This window comes from Ichthyophthirius multifiliis, assembly GCF_000220395.1.
Source record: "Ichthyophthirius multifiliis unplaced genomic scaffold scaff_1120509251165, whole genome shotgun sequence".
Taxonomy (NCBI): Eukaryota; Ciliophora; class Oligohymenophorea; order Hymenostomatida; genus Ichthyophthirius; species Ichthyophthirius multifiliis.
This window is the reverse complement of record NW_004086142.1, coordinates 70346-88714: the sequence shown is the minus strand read 5'-3', so window position 1 is coordinate 88714 and position 18369 is coordinate 70346. Positions and strand designations below refer to the sequence as shown.

The window sequence follows — 18369 nt, the reverse complement described above, 5'->3', positions numbered from 1 at the left end:
ATTAATAATAATAATATTATATATATATATATATATATATATATATATATATTTTCCCCTCTCTATTATGATTTGATTAAATCTAGAAAATATTTTTATTATACACATCTATATTTTTGTTTGTTTATTTTCTTTTTTATAAGTAGTATGTGACTTTAATATACTTATATTATATAAAAATTGGTGCAGTATTCAGCCCTGATCCATCGGAATTGTAAATACATACATATTGCTAATTTTTTATTAAATTATAGAAAATTTCTATTTTATTAATATATGTATATTATTCTTCTCCTTATACTTTTCAATTTACTGAATATAATGTAATTTATATAATTAATTTCTTTTAATTAATTTTCTTGCATAATTAATTTATTTTTTAATTTTCATAATATGTGATTTATATTTTCATTTTAGTATTAATTTTTATTCTTATTTTATAAATAATTTTTTTATTTTATATTAACTATTTATAATTTTTTTTTTTATTTATTAAAATAAATACATAAAATTTTTTGTTTTATTTTTATATTTTTAATAAATTTTAATATTATATTATTTTTTTGTTTTCTGTTTATAGTAAAATTTACATATTATAATCTAAAATAAATAATATTTTATTAATTTTGTTTTTTTTTGTATGTATTTAATATTTAATTTTATGTTTTATCTAATTATAAAATATTTTTGTAAATAAATACTAATTATTTAATTTGTTATAAATTTTTATATTTTTTCATGAATAAAAATCAAACATTTTTAAATGATAATATAAACTATTTTTCTTTTTTATAATATATTATTATTTTTAAATTATTATATCATATTTTATTATCCAGCATTTATTTTCTTTTTTTATTCATTTTCCAATATTTAGTACTTTAATTTTAAATTTTTTAATTTCTGTTTATTTTTATTCATTCTTTGTTCTTAAAGATTTAAAGCTAATTCTTTCCTTTCTAATGATCTTTTGCCTCTATAAGATATAATTCTATCTTTTTCCTCTTTTGAAATTTTTAACGATCCTCTTTTCACATTCTTATTTCCGAATAACCTTATAATAAATTCTTTAGTAACAATTCTTTTTAAAATAATAATTAAAATTTATTAAAGAAATATAATTAATTTTTTTTGAAGATTATATAAATATATAATATACTCAGGAAGCATTATATTTCTTTTTATTTACAGCTCAATATGAACTTTAAATAATTTATTTTGATGATCAATATTAAATAACATTTAAACAGCAAATTATTTATCATAAGGAGTTATCTAGTTAAAAGGGAGTAATTTTTAATTTTTTCCTACAACCTATTATTTATTATTATTTCTGGAATAGATGATTTTCTAGAAATATTAGAAATATTTATAGCAAATTTCATATCTTTTGTAAATATGAAAAAACTATCATAATTTTATATTTCTGTGAATAATTTTTCATTTCAAGCCTTACTTTAAACGATTTTAAAAAATACCAATATATTTTAAATCTTCATAAATAGTTTTTTTATTGCCATAATATGCGTTAGCAACATCAATATTAACAGAAATCATTTTTAATTAAGTATTTTTTATTTTAATATTTTATTTTTTTATATAGTTAGTTTAAAAATTCGATAAACAAAATAAATTAAATGTTAGGAAGATATATTTTATTTTAAAATGTGAATAAATAAATAAATAAATAAAATTAATTTTATAGATTTAAAAATAAATTCTTTTTTTTTATATTATTATTTAATAAAAATATAATTATATAAATAAATATGTAAAAAAATGATATATTATTTTAATTGATAAAAGAAAAAAAATATATATTTATTAAATTAATATATAGTTAGTTAAAAACAAGGATAAAAAATTTTCATTTTAGATAAAATAAAATTAATTTGATTGTAATTTTTTGAAAATGTTGTAAAATCAATAGATTTCGGATTATTTTTATTGAATTTAATAGCCAAAAATTCATTAATTGAAGAAAATATACAAAATTTTGTTTTTTAATTGGATAATGCTTAAATTCATAAAGCATAAAACATAAAAAAATTCTAAATGAAATTAATCTATTTTACCCATCTTCATATACATCAATTTGGGACCCCTGTGGGTACACATTTAGATAAATTAAAAAAAATTGTAAGATAAATAAAAAATTACAAAAATTTTAACAATTCAAAGTACAATTGAAACAATTTAAGAAATTAAATAATAAAATATAAAAAATTATTATTATAAATCTATTGAATATTTTATGAAAGCATTATAAAATGAAGATTTATAATAAAAATTTGTCTAAAATGAAATAAAATAAAATTAATTTTAGATAAACATAAAAAATAAAATAAAGAATATTAATAAAAAGAAAAAACATAATAAAATAATGAAAATTACATATGTAATTAAAAATTAAAATTATAAGAAAAAAAGTAAAATTAAAAATTAAAATTCACAAATAAAGTGGAAAGTAGGATAATTATACATATATTTATGTATAAATATTTTAATTATAAATATTATATATTTAGAACTTTTTTAATATACAATTCTAAATTTTAGTTAAATAATAAAAATAAAGCACTAATGTATCACATAAATGTATGAATATGAGATAGAATTAACACATGGAAGTACGATATACGAAATTTAAAAATATACTTAAATATGAGAATACTTGCATATGATAATTTTATTATGGGAAAAGACGACATAAAATATTTATATAAAAAAAATTAAACGATAATTTTTTTAAAAAAAAATGGGCTGCACAAAACAATGAAGAAATTTTAATACTCTAAAATAGTTGTCATTTAAAAATTATATGGTCGTTAATTTTGACTCTTTAAAATATTTTTGCCACTCTAAAATTTACTTCGCAACTTTAAAATACACTATAGATCCCTAAAATATATTTTCACTATCCTAAAAAAACTTTTTTATACTAAAAATAGAAAACTTTTGAATTTCATTCAATCAATCAATTAAATAGAATATCATATATAATTTAACTTACGATTAAAACAATAAACGCAGGAAAAAATATTTGATTTTCTTTATAATTCCGGACCCCAAACCACAAATCCCTAACCCCAACATTAAACCCAACCAATACCTCTTAAATAAACTCAGATGAAAATAACTTTTTTGAGCTCTTATAACTATCGAGATATAATATATAAAATAAATTATGATAATAATAAATGACTAAATTATAATTTTTTATTTGAATAAATCTTTATTCTGTGTTATGCATAATTTTATTAATATTTCCATTAAACTAAAATAATCTAATTTGTTTCTGATGATTAATCGATAAAAAAAATATTTTTTAGGATTAGTAAATTATATATTAAGGTAAAAAAATAGTAACAGTTAATTTTAAAGGAGAGGAAATAAACTTTTTTAGGTAGTGAAAATTTTTTTAGTGCGATGAAATTCGCCATCTATTGGAAAAAAAAAAATGATTTCTCTATAATTAAAGAAGTTCTTTAATTTATAAATTTTATAAATATAAAAAATATAAAAGCATAATCCTTTTTTTTTTCTAATTTTCAATTAAAAATAATAAAAATTAAACTATGGCAAGTTATTTTATTTTTAAATATATAAGATAATATTTTAAAAATATATAAATATTAGTAATAAAAATAAATAAAATCCTTAATAACACCAATTATATATTTTTCTTTAAACATTTATATAAAAATTTAACATTTTAATATATAATATATGAGTATTTTTATAAGTAAAAATAAATTAATAACTTAATTTTTTATTTATTATTTTATAATAATTTAATTTACATTTTAAATAAATATTATAAATCCATAAATAATTTATCATTCTGTTTAGGTTGATAAAAAATTATTTTATTTATAGAAATATAAATTTTATAAATTTTTTTATTAAAAATGTATTTTACTTTGTAATTAGGTATTTTTCATTTTAAATTAAAATTAATTTATATATATATATTGTTTTTTTTATTTTTTCTGTAATTAAATTTAAATAACTGAATGCTTAATCAAAAAAAATCGAGAGAAAAAAGTGTATTTGATTGATGTTTTTAAAAAATATAGAATAAATAAATAAATAAAAAAAACATTTAATATTTATTATTCTTAATAAGATAACACATCTATAAATATTTATTTATAATATAATTATTTTTTTAAAAAAAAGCATTATAATAAATATAATAATTGCTTATTTATTTTTTAATTTAAATATTTGTTCCCAAAATACTTATTTAATTATATTAGGATTACTACTACAAATATTAATTTATTATTTTTTCCTTAATACAAATAGAACAATTTAAATTAGTAGTATAATTATAATTTTTTTATGTTCATTTGTTATTAAAAAAAAATAGAATTCTAATATTAACTTTCATTTATAAAGATAAATGTTTAAATTTATTTTGCTTATATAAATATTATTTCTGAAATATTTTTTTTATATAGATACTAATTAATATTTATAAATATTTTCTTATTTATAAAAAATATTTTAATATTTATAATTATTTATCAAAGATAATGTTTTTTTTAAAAAAATAAGAATTTATCAATATAAAAATATAAATATGAGAAAAAAAATATTTAATTTTATATATATTTAAGCAATAAAAAAAAATTTAAATTTTTTTTTTATTAAAAAATTAAAAGAAGTAAAATAAAAACAAATTCGTAAATAAAAAAAAGATAATATAATAGAAAAAAATAGAAAAAATTAAAAATAGATATGAATTATATTTTTTTAGAAAAAAGCCCTTTAGATGCACACACATCTCAAAACAGTGGTGGCGACCATAGTAGTCATGATGTCGATCATGGCGGTCATGGTGATCACATGGTTTAGCCATTAGTTATATTATTTATATTTTACGGATTACTAATGGGAGGTTTATTACGTGAACTTTATAAGCGAACACTAATCCCTTACACACCAATGCTTATAGTGTTTGGAATACTAGTGGGATACTATCGTAAACACTTATGGTATTTTGGGGCTAGTGCAGAGTTAGCATCTACATTAAACCCACATATGATATTGTTTATATTTATACCTGTACTTATATTTGAGAGTGCCTTTAATTGCGATTGGTATATTTTCAAGAAAATTGTTGCTAATGTTTTACTTTTAGCTGGTCCTGGAGTATTACTAGGAGCTTTTTTGCTTGCAATTTCCCTTAAGATCTTCCTTGGATATACAGATATTTCTTGGGCAGGCGCTCTTACTATGGGTTCTATTCTTTGTGCTACAGATCCTGTTGCTGTAGTAGCCTTATTGAAAGAATTAGGAGCTTCTGCACGTTTGAATACTTTAATTGAAGGCGAAAGTTTGCTAAATGATGGTACTGCAATGGTTTTCTATTAACTTTTTTTGAATATGGAAAAAGGTTAAAGCTCGGGTCCTGTAGATATAGTTATAGGTTTCGTCTAAAAATCTATTGTCGGGCCTCTTTTTGGACTCTTATGTGGTTTAATAGGCGCTTTTTGGCTTCGAAGAATTATTAGAGATGATGTGTTAACATGTGTAGTAACTTTTATTACATGCTATTTATGCTTTTTTATTTCTGAATTCACGAGTCTTTAAGTTTCTGGTATTTTAGCTATTTTTGCTCTTGGATTATTAATGAGTGCCGTAGGAAAGACAAAAATATATCCTGAAAGTGAACATGCGGTTCATGTAGTATGGGCTTTTGTATAATATAGTTGCGAAACATTAATATTTTTTTTATCAGGAATAATAATAGGTATATAAATGATTTCATAATCTACAATAACGACATCTGATTGGATTCGTTTATTTTTTTTTTGGGGTTTTATGGTCGCGGCCCGTTTCATTATGGTAATAACATTATATCCTTTGCTACGTAAATTCGGCTATGGAATCACTAAACCTGAAGTTTACGTTGTTGTTTGGGGTGGTCCTAGAGGAGCTCTTGGTTTAACACTTTGCTTTAATGGTTTTGGTTGATGATTAAATCAAAAGTATCCGTTTGAAATAACTTACTATATTTTATATGGCAGGATCAGCAACATTAACTCTACTTATTAACGGTACAACCTGTGGCGCTTAGTTAATTATCTATAGCTTATTCAAATAGCACCTATAAAACACGTATATTAAATAATTCTTTAAAAAATATGTATAATAGATGTGTTGACAAAGAAAAGGAACTAAGAACAAATAACTTTTTCGCTTTAACGGATTGGGATAAAGTCTATTAAATCTCAGGAATGGAAGATTTTAGGAATAAACTTTTTGAAGGAAAGCCAGAAGTCACTCTAGGTAGAAAATCCACTTATTCTTCCTTTAATGAACCTGAAATACTTTAAGAACTCCGTTTTAGATATCTCAGAGGACTAAAATCTTTATGCTGGGAATAATACGAAAACAGATATATAGGTTCTGGTGCAGCAAAATGGCTTGAAGAAGGTTTAAATATGGCTCTAGACGACCTTACAGTACCTTTAAAGACATGGGATATGACTTATATGAATTTCACAGGTTTCAAGATTTTAAAAATGATGTTTTATATGCGTAATACTCCTGTTATAGGAAAAATAGCAAGAAACTATATAACAAATCATCTCTCATTTGTTTATGAAGTAACTACCTCTTTTATTGTAATCTCACATGAAATTCAAGAACATAATCATGAATTACCTATTTCAAAAGATTATACTCATGTTATGAATCAAGAAATGAACTAAAATATTGTTCAAGCAGAAAAATATATAGCTGAATTAGCTTATAATTTCCCAGAGTTAATAAAAACTATTCATACTAAAAGAGCATCATATAATATTATTGAAGCTTAAAAAAAATTCCTTTTATAATATAAAGATAGTGGATATATTGATAATACTGATTATAATATATTGAGATCTGAAGTTGATTAAAGGACATTATCTCTACAAAATATGGCATTCGATTGGACTATTCCTACACTCTAAAACTTTTTATTAGAATTTCCTATTTTTAGTACCCTTACTCCTGAATAAATATCTCTTATAAGAGCTAGTTTTACTCAAAAATCTTTATCTGCAGGCACTGAAATTTATCAAAAAGGTTAGCCTTTCTAAGGAATTTATTTTGTCACTTAAGGAAGTGTCGATGATAAGGTAACAGGAGATATTTCCTTAAATATAGGCATTGGAGGTTTTTAAGTTTTGCAAATTGCATTCGTGAAAATGAAGAATAATCTTATTCAACTGCAATAGCTTATACTAACTGTATTTTAAATTAGATTCCTTTTATCTTATAAAAAATATAATGAAAGAAAACAGAAGCTTTGAATAAAAAATATATCTTAAAGCTATGATTTATTTTGTAAGGATATATGCTGATAAAGCTGGTATTTTAAAAAATATGGAAGAAAATAAACTTAATGAATATTGCTCAAAAAGCGAATAATTAGTACTTAATGTTGGTCAAATTATATAATTTTCTAACGGAGGATATTTAATTACTGGACTTATTTAAGATGCTAATAATGTGTAAAATCCAGAACATTATAATGACTTTTCATATATCTAACCTTCCAAAAAAATGTTTAAGGCAGTTAATGCATGTCATATTTTGCAATTTTAAAATATTTTATAAAAGAAATAAAAATAACAAGTACTAGATGGCGGACAAGAAGAAAAAATAAACAAACAGTTCAAGCAGAATGTTAATAATCTGAAAAATGTTAGCTAAAATAATAAACATTAAATAGTCGATACTGATTATGGAGATGGAAACACATTAGAAATGAGTTTAATAAAAAAATGAAAATTATATTTTTAATATTATAAATTATAAAATAATTACCAAAAAAAATATATATAATCCATAAAATAATAATAAAAAAAAATATATTTAAAAAAAATATTAATAAAATAAAAATTTAATAATAAATCAAAATATTATTATTTAAAGAAAAATAATAATAATAATAATAATAATAATAATATAATATTAATAATAATAATAATAATAATATAATATAATAATAATTTATGCTATTAATAATGATAATAATGATAATAATAATGATAATAATAATAATAAAAATTATATTTATTATAATTATTATATTTTTTTTTTTATTTTAAAATATATTTAATACATAATTTTATTTATTTAATTCCAATATTTTACATATTATTTTTTTTTTTATTTTATATTTTAATTTTTTTAATTATTGTATATTTTTCACAATTTCTTTTATTTCTTTTTATTTTTAATCGTATTTTTATTTTTATCTCATATATTTTAATATGTAATAATCTATGAATATTGATATCTTTTTAAATTTAAATTATATAAATTAAAAAATATAGATTTAAAAGTAAATTTTTATAATAAAAATTATTAATATTTTTAATAACTATATATATAATATTTTTCATATACATATTTATTTTAAATATATATATTATATTTTTAACAAAATTAAACTATAAAAAATTATAAATTATTATTTTTAAAGTTGATTTTTTTTTAAAAGACATTTAATGAGCTATTAAAATGAAAAGATAAACATCTATATATAGTCCTCTATCATTGGATCTGTAAGAGCAATATTAGGCCTTCCGTTTGAACATCCTTTTGAAGTAATGAAAACATAGGCATAAATATATAATAATAAAATATAAATAAAATAAGTAAATATATTATAAATCATTTATACATATAAATTTAATTTTATGTTTAGATTTTTTTAGATTTTTATAATAAAAATGGTATAAAAGGTTTTTATTTTGGTTTAATTCCAAATTCATTTAGAGTAGTTACTAAAGCGTTTTATAGATGGCCATTAATGATTTCATTGCCCCATTATTTTCAATAAAATATTATTTCAACAGATTTTTAACAAAAATACAAAGGATTACATAAATTAATTGGTGCAACAATGATTGCATTTATCGAATCATTTATAATTTGTCCTTTTGAAAGGCTAAAAGTATATTTGATAACTTAATAAAATAAAAATTTATCCATTAGAAATTATTTTTAATATAATTTTAGCTTTAAAAGTTTATATTATGGTATTGAGGCCTAACTGATTAAATAAATAGTTTCTTGGATTTCATTTCTTTATACTGATTTCTTAGTAAAATAATTTTTTAGAGATAATTTTTCTTAAGATTAATAATATTTAAGTAATAGCTAATTATTAGTATGTGCAACTATTACAGGAAGCGTAAATACATTATTTAGTAAATATATTATATAACATATTTTATATATATATTAAATTATAAAATAAATTATTAGCCCATCCTTTTGATAAATTAAAGACTTTATATTAAATGCAATTAAATCAAATATATTTATAACATAATATCTATAAATTATTAAAAAACATATATTATTAATAAGGTGGAGTAAGTCTTTATAATGGATGGTAAATTCGTTTAATATAATATCTAATATAAGCTGTCTTTACTTCTACATTATTAGAAAGATTAGAAGAAAGGTTACATTATATAAACAATAAAACTGTAATTTGAAATAATATACAAAAAAGATATATTCATTTTAATAAAATAACATATATATATTTTTTAATACCATATATATATATAATCTTATTTTGATGTTTTTTTAATTATTTTCTGTAATTTTTTTTTTAAAAACTCAATCAAAAAAAAATAAAGGTGAGAAAAAATATGGAATAATGTTTTTTTTTTGAATTAAGTCTTTTTCAAAAAAATAAAAAAAGCATCATAACAAATAATAATTTTTAATTAATTAGCATTATAAAATTATCATATGCATTTCTTTACTTCTTCTCTCATAAATTAAATCGCAAGCTTAGGATCTTTATGACCATAAACTCCAGAACCAGAAACTATAACATTTGCTCCTGCTTGAGCTACTATATGTATATTATCACATGTAATTCCGCCATCAACTTAAATATTCAAATTAGGACAAAGCTATCTTAATTGTTTTACTTTTGGCATCATATCTTCCATAAATTTTTAACCTCCGAATCCGGGTTCTGCATTTTTATTATTTAGTTAATATAAATTTTTATAAATAAATTATTTTATTTACCAACTGTCATAACTAAAATTAAATCTAATAAATTATTTAAACATAATTTTTTTATTTTATCATCAATTTATGTTTTAGGTTTTATAGCCATTCCAACTTTCATTCCATTATCTCTTATTAGTTAACATAATTCTTCATGATTTTCTATTTTTTATTTAAAAAAAAAAAATAGTTAGCTTATATACCCACTGTTTCATAATGAAAAGTCATTTAATTAGCACCTGCTTTTCCGAAGTCTTTAACCCATTTTTATGGTTCTGAAACCATGCAATGACAATCTAAAAATCCTTTTACATGTTTCTTTAAGCATTAAACTACGGGGGCACCAATAGTTAAGTTTGGTACAAAATGACTTACAATTTTTAAATATAATACAAAATATTTATTTAATTTAATATATACCCATCCTTTTATTTAAAAAATTAAAAAGTTTTGATAAAATTGGTATAAATATTTTACCATAACATCAACATGGTACCAGTCTGCTTATAGTTCATCTAGTCTTTTACATTCGTTTGCTAAATCAGAAAGATCTGCTGAAAGAATTGATGGAGCTATTATTGCTTATAAATTTTACATTATTAATATTTTATTAAATCAATTAAATTAAATAATAATAAATTATATGGAATATATTATTAACAAAAATTACAAGAATAAAAACTAAATTTAAATAATAAAATATAAGTATCAATTTTTTTGTTAAAAAAATCAAAAGATAGATTTAATATTATATGTAAAAAATTAATATTCATAAAAAAAAATATTTTCATATATAAATTTTTCATAATTCAAAAAAATTTTTAATTAATATTTATTAATTATTATTATTGTCAATAGTCTAATTTTTATATAAATTTATTTATCTTATTGATTTGATTTGTTAATATGGGTAATTTTTCTTTTAACAGATACAAATTTTAATCATATTTTTAATTTTTTGTGTCATGGATTGAAGAATTTTAGTATTTAGGCATTAATTTATTATAATAGCTTTCAAAATTATTTATTATTATATTGATACATTGAGCTTAGTAGCTTAACTTTCAAGCCATATAATGAAGATACTAAACTTAATAGTTTTCAAAAGCATATATATTATATAGATTAAAATAATATATATTGAATAATTCTTGAAGTTAACCGTATGCTATTTATACAAAAAAAATTAATAATTTTTATACAAATGGGTATTTCTTTAGTATCAGTTTTAACTAAAGAATAAATAAAATGGTCTAATTATAAACTATAATTATATGATATAGGTTTATAAGCGCCTTTTAAACTTAATAATAGAATATTAACTTATTTAAAAACAATTAAATAAATACTTTGTTACTTAAATCTTCCATATTTTTAACTTCAAAAGGACATCTTAATGCACATATTTCAAAACTTAAACATTCTAAACTCCTAATGTAATTTTTTTATATATAAACTATATAATACGAATTTCAGGGGAAGTATAATAAGGAGTTCCAGTATGTGTGTATAAAAGTCCATTATTTTAAAGTTTTTTTGAAACATTTAAATTTCTTATTATAAATATTTATTATTCTATGTCTAAAATGCATTTGTAGATTTTAAATTTCTATATTAAATGAAAAATTAAACAATTCTTATAAAACATTAATTATATTATATAATTCCATATTTGTATTTCGAAAAGATAGTTATTGAATTTTTATAAATATTTTAATAATTTCTCAAGGTTTTCTCCTTTGGCATACTTCATTATTATACATAATTATGATATATATTTATTAAATATTGCTTATTTTACTTATATGAAATAATATTTTTCTTTTAAACTGAAGGTAAATAGCGAATTTCTTTAATTGTTTTTTAACTGTCTTTTTCTTTTGATTTAAGTATCTTTAACTTTTTTATTGGATATAATTGCCTATCTTTATTTCTTTTTACTTTATCAATTGTAATTTTTGAATTGAAATAATTTAATATTCTTTCAAATACGCATTGCTAAAGTAATAATTTTTTAACTTACATCATTTATTATTATTATTTGTTTGATTCTTTGATTAATAAAATTTAAAAAATAATATAACGAAAAAAAAAATAATATTAGATTTTTATTATTTTTTAGTTCTTTAAATTAAAAAAAAGAAAAAAATAAAATTTCAGAAATTTTCAAAAGCATTTTTATAAATATTTTAAAAATAAATTATTTATTTATGAATAATATAACTGCACAAATAAAAAGCTCTTATTAAGGATATCACAAACAAGTAGCTAAATATATATTAGCTTTATAAAAAATATAAAAAAGGCAGGAGTTTCAACAAAACTACCCAATGAATCAGCAGCAAACTGCATAAAACCTGATAATGATGTATAAATAAATTAAAATTCAAAAAATAATTAAATTAAAAAAAGAAAAATCCTGGAACACCTGAACATGTAAAAAAATATAGAAAATCTTACAAAATGCAAAGCGGTGTTACAATTGTAAAATTAATTTTTTTTAAAAAAATATATATATTAATTAAAAATAATGTTTAAAACATATATATTTTTAATAATAGTTACATCATGGTGTAAAGGATGATCCTAAACCAAATGAAAACTTTATTTATGGGAAAAAAGTCGAAGGATCAGACCATGTAATTTATATATATTTAATTAATTAAAATTATTATATATATAATAAATAATATAAACAAAAATATAAAAAAGGTAACAGATGTATTTGATGGATCTAAGTAATAAGGGATAAAGTAAATGATAAACTAATTAAAAGAAGCCTAATATGCTTCAAGAACTTTGTAATTAATAAAAAAAACCTATTTACAAATTGAATAAATAAATATATAAAAAAATATAGAGAGCCTTTGGGAGAACCGATGAAAAGAAATTATCAGTTTCCAGATTAAGTTCACGATGAAAGCTTTAAATTTGGATTAGCTACAAAAAACAGTGAATATACAGCAAAAGAAGTAATGTTCCCTTAAAAGCCAATAATGAATGATTCAAAAACTCATTAATAATATGTTTTCACTCATGGAAACTTTGAAGCAGGTGAATAAAAAAGCAGAGATTATAACTGGCCTGTAGATCCAAAAGAACATCGTTTTGGAAAATTTGAAAAAACAGTCACTAATCAAGCCTAATTAGCTGTACATTAAGATTCTATTCCTAATGAGTATTTTTTTTTAAAAAAAAAAAAATACCATTAACAAATAAATTTTTTATTAAAAAGATTTCCTAAAACAATAATCCTTAAAAAAAAATAAGAAGATTTTAAAAACTATCATGAAGATCATCTAGGATAACCAAAAAATTTGGGATAAACAAACGCTAAAAATGATCCTAACAAAGTTTTTGGAGCAAGATTAGGTGGTCCTGATGAATGGAATGCCGGAAAATGTATTAGAGGAGATGGTACCTTAAAAGAAGTTCAACCCGATAAAGATTTAGGAACCACTAACAAGTTTGGATTTAGAAACCTTCCTAAACCTGGGGATGAAAACAGAATTTTTGGAACACCTACTATTAGAGATGATATTATGAAACCTTAAGTGAAATCTATAGCTGACCCTAATGTTAATTTTTAAATATTTTTTTAAATAAAATTAAATAAAATTATTAGAATTATGGCGATGAAAAGCCAGCAGTTAATTTATTGTTTCCTTAAAAATATCATTATATGGGTGTTGATGAATAAGATTTCTTATTGAAAAGAAATAAATAAGAAGTAATATTTTTATTACTTATTTAAATTAATAAAATAAATAAAGATAAAAGAAATTTTCAAAAGTATTGGATTTGATTATAAAGCTGGTAAATTCGAAGGAATTTATAGAAGAGCATTAGAATTTGTAAAAAATAATATATATATGATTTATATATAATTATAATATATAGTAAAACACAAATGATGAAAAAGTATCAATTAAAAATTTTATGTAAGCAATTTAAGAAATGCATCATATTGAATGAAAAAATATATTATTTTTTTATATATATATATTTTTTTTTATTATAAATATGTTTTTTTTATTTTGAAAATTAATTGGTTAAATGTTTCCTTTTTTTTTAAAAAAAAATCATCTTAATTAGTTATATTTTTCCCTTTCTTTAAAAAAAATCAACTTTTATTTTAACTTTAAGCTTTTTTTTATGGAAAATATTTATTCCACTATTTTTAATATTTATTAAAATGAAATTCTTCTAATCTTTCCTTATATCTTTAATTAAAATAATTTACATTAAAAACCAAACTTTTTAGTTTATTATTTTCAGTTTTGAGCTCTTGTAAATACTTACAGGCAATATGTGGTGGCTCTTCTAATAAATTATTAATTTTATTTACTTATTATTTAATAATATAATCTTATTTTTCTCTTTAAATGCGATAAATTTATTTTTTTATTTCAATTTTTTCCTGTTAACTTTTATTAAATTATTACATATTAGTCATAATTTTTAAAGATAAATTATTTTTAATATCAAATTATTTTTATCTAATAGAATTATAATCTATAATTAAAGGTAATTTTTAATTGAAATTAATTATAGGAGATATAGATTGCTCTTTGTTCTCTTATTTAAGTAATTAACTTTATTTATTTTTTCTTAAAATTTAACTTATTTAACTTTTGTCTAAAGGAGTTATATTGCTTAAATCATCCAAGAAATATGGTTTATTTTTTTATTTCCTATTTGATTATATTGTATTGAGTTATTTTCTATTCATAAAACCTTTATTTAATTTATATAAATCAGCCATTTATGGTGTTTTTGGCTTTTATTTATTATCATATGATTAAAAAAAAGGAGGTTAGTCATTTGAATTATCAATTTATAGTTTATTTGCAAGCTATAATCCTTAAGGGGTTATAACAATTTTTGAATTCATTTTTTGATTATTTATTAATAATGAAATTAAATAAAATATTATTTTTGTGAATATAAATAAATTTTATATATATATTTTTTATTTATTTTGAAATTTTTTCATTATTTTTTTTTCAAATGTTCTTCTTCATATTTTTCTATTTTCTTCTTAAAAAAAGTAGGAATAAGAGCAACAAATCCTAAAAGCGCAACCCATAATATATTCTATTTAAAAAAGAAAAAAAAAATATATATATATATATATAGATATTATATTTAATATAAATTACTTAAAAACTAGCACCAACTTTTTCTAAAGTTGATAAAGTTTACCCGGCATTTATATGAACAATATTCAAAGGCATTAACCCTAAAAGTGTTCCAAAGCAAAAATGATATATTGGAATTCCAACAATAGGAGAGCTTATATTAACAAACCAATTAGGAACTAAAGGTGTAAGTCTCAAAAATAGCATGTAATAAAAGGTATTATCTTTATTTGCTTAAACTTTTTTATTAAATTTAACTAATAAATCAGGAAAATATTTTAAAACTATTCCTCTTCCGAGTGTATATGATAATCCATAACAACAGCAAGCGCCTGTAGTCGCACACTTTAAATTAAAATTTATTAATAAAAATAAAATATTTAATTTATTTTTTAAATATAAAATATATTTGTATTGATTCTTTTTTAGAAAACAATTTTTTATTTTTTAAGTATAACAAAAAAAAAAATATAATTATATTAAAATTTTATTAATATTTTACCAAACAAACTAATATAAATCCTTTTATAAACCCAAATAAAGCTCCACTTAAAATACTTAAAAATACTGGTCCAGGAATTGCAAAAGATTAAAGAAATACATACAAATAGCAAAAAGATATTAAAACAAAATATGGATTTTCTTCATTAAATCTATCAATAACACTATGAATTCGACGTAGGTCTTGTACATTTCTAGGAAATATAATTAAGTTTTATTTATCTTCCCTAACAAAAAAATTATAATAATAATAATTTCAATATATTTTATTTCCTTACTATGATATTTATGGAGAATAACTTAACAAAATAAAAAATAATGAAAGAGCAACTATAAATATTAACAATAGTATATATTTGCTTTTTGTATTTCCTTTTATTTACTCTTGTAATTCTTTTATATCTTATATTTAAATTAGTAAATTTTATTTAACAAAATATTTAAAAATTACCTATATCTTTCATTTTATATTTATTCAATATATAATATGTTTTTTTTTTTAAATAAATTCTTGATATAAAAATTCAGAATATAAATATATATTAATTTTTTAATTATTATATATTAATTTTTATATTCGATTTAACATTTTTTTTTTTTATTAAAAAATGTAAAAAATTAATATTTTATATAAATATATAATATTAAAAATATTAACTTTATTTTATAAAATATATAATATAAAAATGTAAAAATTATTTATAATTATATATAAACTTTAAGTAGTAATTAATTAAAAAAACACTTAATAAAAATTTTTTTGATAATTAATTTTTTAATAAAACTCAATATATATATAATTGATTCAAACCTTAAACATGTATATAAGAAATTATGATAATAAACTTTTTTTTTGAGTGATATTAAATACAGTATATAATTAAAATTATTATCATTTTGAAAATTAGTACCTTTTTTTTTAATATTGTTTGACGTAGATAATTTTTCTAATTTGCTTTCTACAAACTTTACAAGTTTCTCTTATATTTTGCTTTATTTAGTTTATTTGATTCTAGAAAATCATTATATTATTCTAAATAAATATTTTTTTTAAAAAATGATTTAAAATTAAATAATTTTTTTACTTTTAAATAAGGTATCAATTAATAAATTTCATCTTAATAAATATTCGGTTTAATTATTTCAAGTGGAAGCTAATTAGATTTGATAGATTCAATTTAATGATCTTCATTTTAAGATTAATTTTAATTGCTTACAGTATAACTATTATTATCACTTTCTTGAATTTTAATCTATTACTATAAATATTCTTAGATATCTTCATCTGAAGATAAAGTATTTTAAATTATAATTTAATGTTAATTTTTTATTCTTTATTTAAATTCATTATTTAATAATTCAATTTTAATCATAGCTTTATAGTTAGCAAATTTTTTATTTGGATTATAATCAGAAAATGTAGATTACATAATAAATTAAATTTAATTATTTTTCTAATCATTTAAATTATTTTAATTTTCATAAATTTTATCCCAATTAGAAATTTATTTGCTTCGAATTCTTTTATCATCTAGGCTTTTACTGAGTTAATTACTTATATTACTTTAAATAAAATTTTTTAAATGTAAATTCCTTTTTTTTGGTTTTATTTCATCTTAATTTAATTAACAAACTTCATTCAAATTATCTTCAGCTTTTAAAATTTTATTACTTTAAAAATTGTTTTCTCTATCAGATATACTTTAAAATTATAAATCAGAAACTAATATTTCTTGTTTTTTTTAATTTTAATAAATATAATTACTAAGATATAATTTATTATGAATATTTTAATAATCTCCAACAAATGAACATTAAGAGTCTAAAGGAAAATTTTTAATACTATTACAAAAATCAAAAAATTTATGAGAGATAAAAAACTTTTTATTATTAGAATTCAAAATATTTTTTAAAGGAATTTTTTTTTTTTCCTAAACATTCTCTTCAAAGTCAGTATTTAAAATTTAAGAAACGCTTTAATCTAATAAAATCTTATTTTATATTTAAATACTAGATAATAAACTTAAATTACGTAAAAGTTCACTTTTATATATTTTTCCTTATATTAACTGACTTTTTTTAAATTTTTATAAATAAAATTTCTCATAAATTTATTAAAAATTAATTGTATTAAATTTATATTATTCTACATTACCTGCTAATTTTTATTTAATTTAATTTTTTCGTAATTATTAATTTATTTTATTATTATTAGTTGATAGCTTAGTATTTTTGTATTTATATAATTTATAAGCATCAAAAGCTACTAGGCGAGATTCTTTGAAGAATTGATTTCTTTAATAACAAAATTATTTTAACCAATCATACTCATAATGATATTTTTACATAATTGAAATTATATTTTCAGCTTAAATAAATTAACATATTAAATTTTAACTTTTTCCTGCACGAATATTAAATTAATATTTTTTAGCTATTAAACAGTTTTCTCCAAAAAAAGAACCTGTATATAGTTTTCGAAAGCTTATTTAGTGTATATTATTTTTTACTTCTATTTAATCTGATAAGACTGCTTTTCCTATTTAAATAAAATAAATCCCGTTCGGAAACTTATTTTTGAGGATAGCTTTTTATCCTTTTTTAATAATAACTAATTTTAAATTTGCTACTATTTCTTAAATTATATATATATTAGGTATGTTTCTAAAAAAATTAATAAAAA

The 18369-nt window shown here is 18.7% G+C and overlaps 6 protein-coding genes across 6 annotated transcripts, besides 14 other annotated features; 4 read left to right on the top strand and 2 right to left on the bottom strand. All coding sequences in view use genetic code 6, as the record gives it.

Moving 5' to 3' along the window:
- Nucleotides 1–13: 13 nt before the first annotated feature.
- Nucleotides 14–52: a microsatellite.
- Nucleotides 53–2473: 2421 nt separating this feature from the next.
- Nucleotides 2474–2518: a microsatellite.
- A 1955-nt stretch (nucleotides 2519–4473) lies between these two features.
- Nucleotides 4474–4531: a microsatellite.
- A 215-nt stretch (nucleotides 4532–4746) lies between these two features.
- On the top strand, nucleotides 4747–5985 carry IMG5_152250 (sodium hydrogen exchanger family protein, putative; the record flags this gene model as incomplete). Its single annotated transcript, XM_004030811.1, has 1 exon — nucleotides 4747–5985. One exon carries the CDS (start codon nucleotides 4747–4749, stop codon nucleotides 5983–5985), a length of 1239 nt encoding a protein of 412 aa, XP_004030859.1.
- A 46-nt stretch (nucleotides 5986–6031) lies between these two features.
- IMG5_152240 (sodium hydrogen exchanger family protein, putative) lies at nucleotides 6032–7310 on the top strand (the record flags this gene model as incomplete). Its single annotated transcript, XM_004030810.1, has 2 exons — nucleotides 6032–6129; nucleotides 6167–7310. The coding sequence occupies 2 exons, from the start codon at nucleotides 6032–6034 to the stop codon at nucleotides 7308–7310; spliced, it is 1242 nt and encodes a 413-aa protein (XP_004030858.1).
- Nucleotides 7311–7801: 491 nt separating this feature from the next.
- Nucleotides 7802–7880: a microsatellite.
- Nucleotides 7851–7925: a microsatellite.
- A 13-nt stretch (nucleotides 7926–7938) lies between these two features.
- Nucleotides 7939–8067: a microsatellite.
- Nucleotides 8068–8149: 82 nt separating this feature from the next.
- Nucleotides 8150–8211: a microsatellite.
- A 176-nt stretch (nucleotides 8212–8387) lies between these two features.
- Nucleotides 8388–8444: a microsatellite.
- A 185-nt stretch (nucleotides 8445–8629) lies between these two features.
- Nucleotides 8630–8673: a microsatellite.
- A 145-nt stretch (nucleotides 8674–8818) lies between these two features.
- Nucleotides 8819–9512, top strand: IMG5_152230 (mitochondrial carrier protein, putative; the record flags this gene model as incomplete). The annotated part of the gene is made up of 2 exons (XM_004030809.1): nucleotides 8819–9218; nucleotides 9277–9512. The coding sequence occupies 2 exons, from the start codon at nucleotides 8819–8821 to the stop codon at nucleotides 9510–9512; spliced, it is 636 nt and encodes a 211-aa protein (XP_004030857.1).
- A 258-nt stretch (nucleotides 9513–9770) lies between these two features.
- IMG5_152220 (ribulose-phosphate 3-epimerase, putative) lies at nucleotides 9771–10667 on the bottom strand (the record flags this gene model as incomplete). Its single annotated transcript, XM_004030808.1, has 4 exons — nucleotides 10522–10667; nucleotides 10248–10414; nucleotides 10063–10206; nucleotides 9771–10006 (listed from the first exon to the last, which is right to left on the bottom strand). Exons 1-4 carry the CDS (start codon nucleotides 10557–10559, stop codon nucleotides 9771–9773), a joined length of 585 nt encoding a protein of 194 aa, XP_004030856.1. The 5' UTR covers nucleotides 10560–10667.
- Nucleotides 10668–12254: 1587 nt separating this feature from the next.
- Nucleotides 12255–14019, top strand: IMG5_152210 (hypothetical protein; the record flags this gene model as incomplete). The annotated part of the gene is made up of 10 exons (XM_004030807.1): nucleotides 12255–12308; nucleotides 12350–12412; nucleotides 12457–12528; nucleotides 12606–12683; nucleotides 12757–12845; nucleotides 12905–13222; nucleotides 13280–13622; nucleotides 13670–13774; nucleotides 13818–13898; nucleotides 13945–14019. 10 exons carry the CDS (start codon nucleotides 12255–12257, stop codon nucleotides 14017–14019), a joined length of 1278 nt encoding a protein of 425 aa, XP_004030855.1.
- Nucleotides 12417–12455: a microsatellite.
- Nucleotides 14020–14021: 2 nt separating the features above from the next.
- Nucleotides 14022–14078: a microsatellite.
- Nucleotides 14024–14080: a microsatellite.
- Nucleotides 14081–14954: 874 nt separating this feature from the next.
- Nucleotides 14955–16198, bottom strand: IMG5_152190 (transmembrane protein 41b, putative). The gene is made up of 5 exons (XM_004030806.1): nucleotides 16138–16198; nucleotides 15965–16088; nucleotides 15688–15913; nucleotides 15207–15530; nucleotides 14955–15141 (listed from the first exon to the last, which is right to left on the bottom strand). The coding sequence occupies exons 1-5, from the start codon at nucleotides 16148–16150 to the stop codon at nucleotides 15037–15039; spliced, it is 792 nt and encodes a 263-aa protein (XP_004030854.1). The 5' UTR covers nucleotides 16151–16198; the 3' UTR covers nucleotides 14955–15036.
- Nucleotides 16199–16297: 99 nt separating this feature from the next.
- Nucleotides 16298–16374: a microsatellite.
- Nucleotides 16309–16401: a microsatellite.
- Between the last annotated feature and the right edge of the window lie 1968 nt (nucleotides 16402–18369).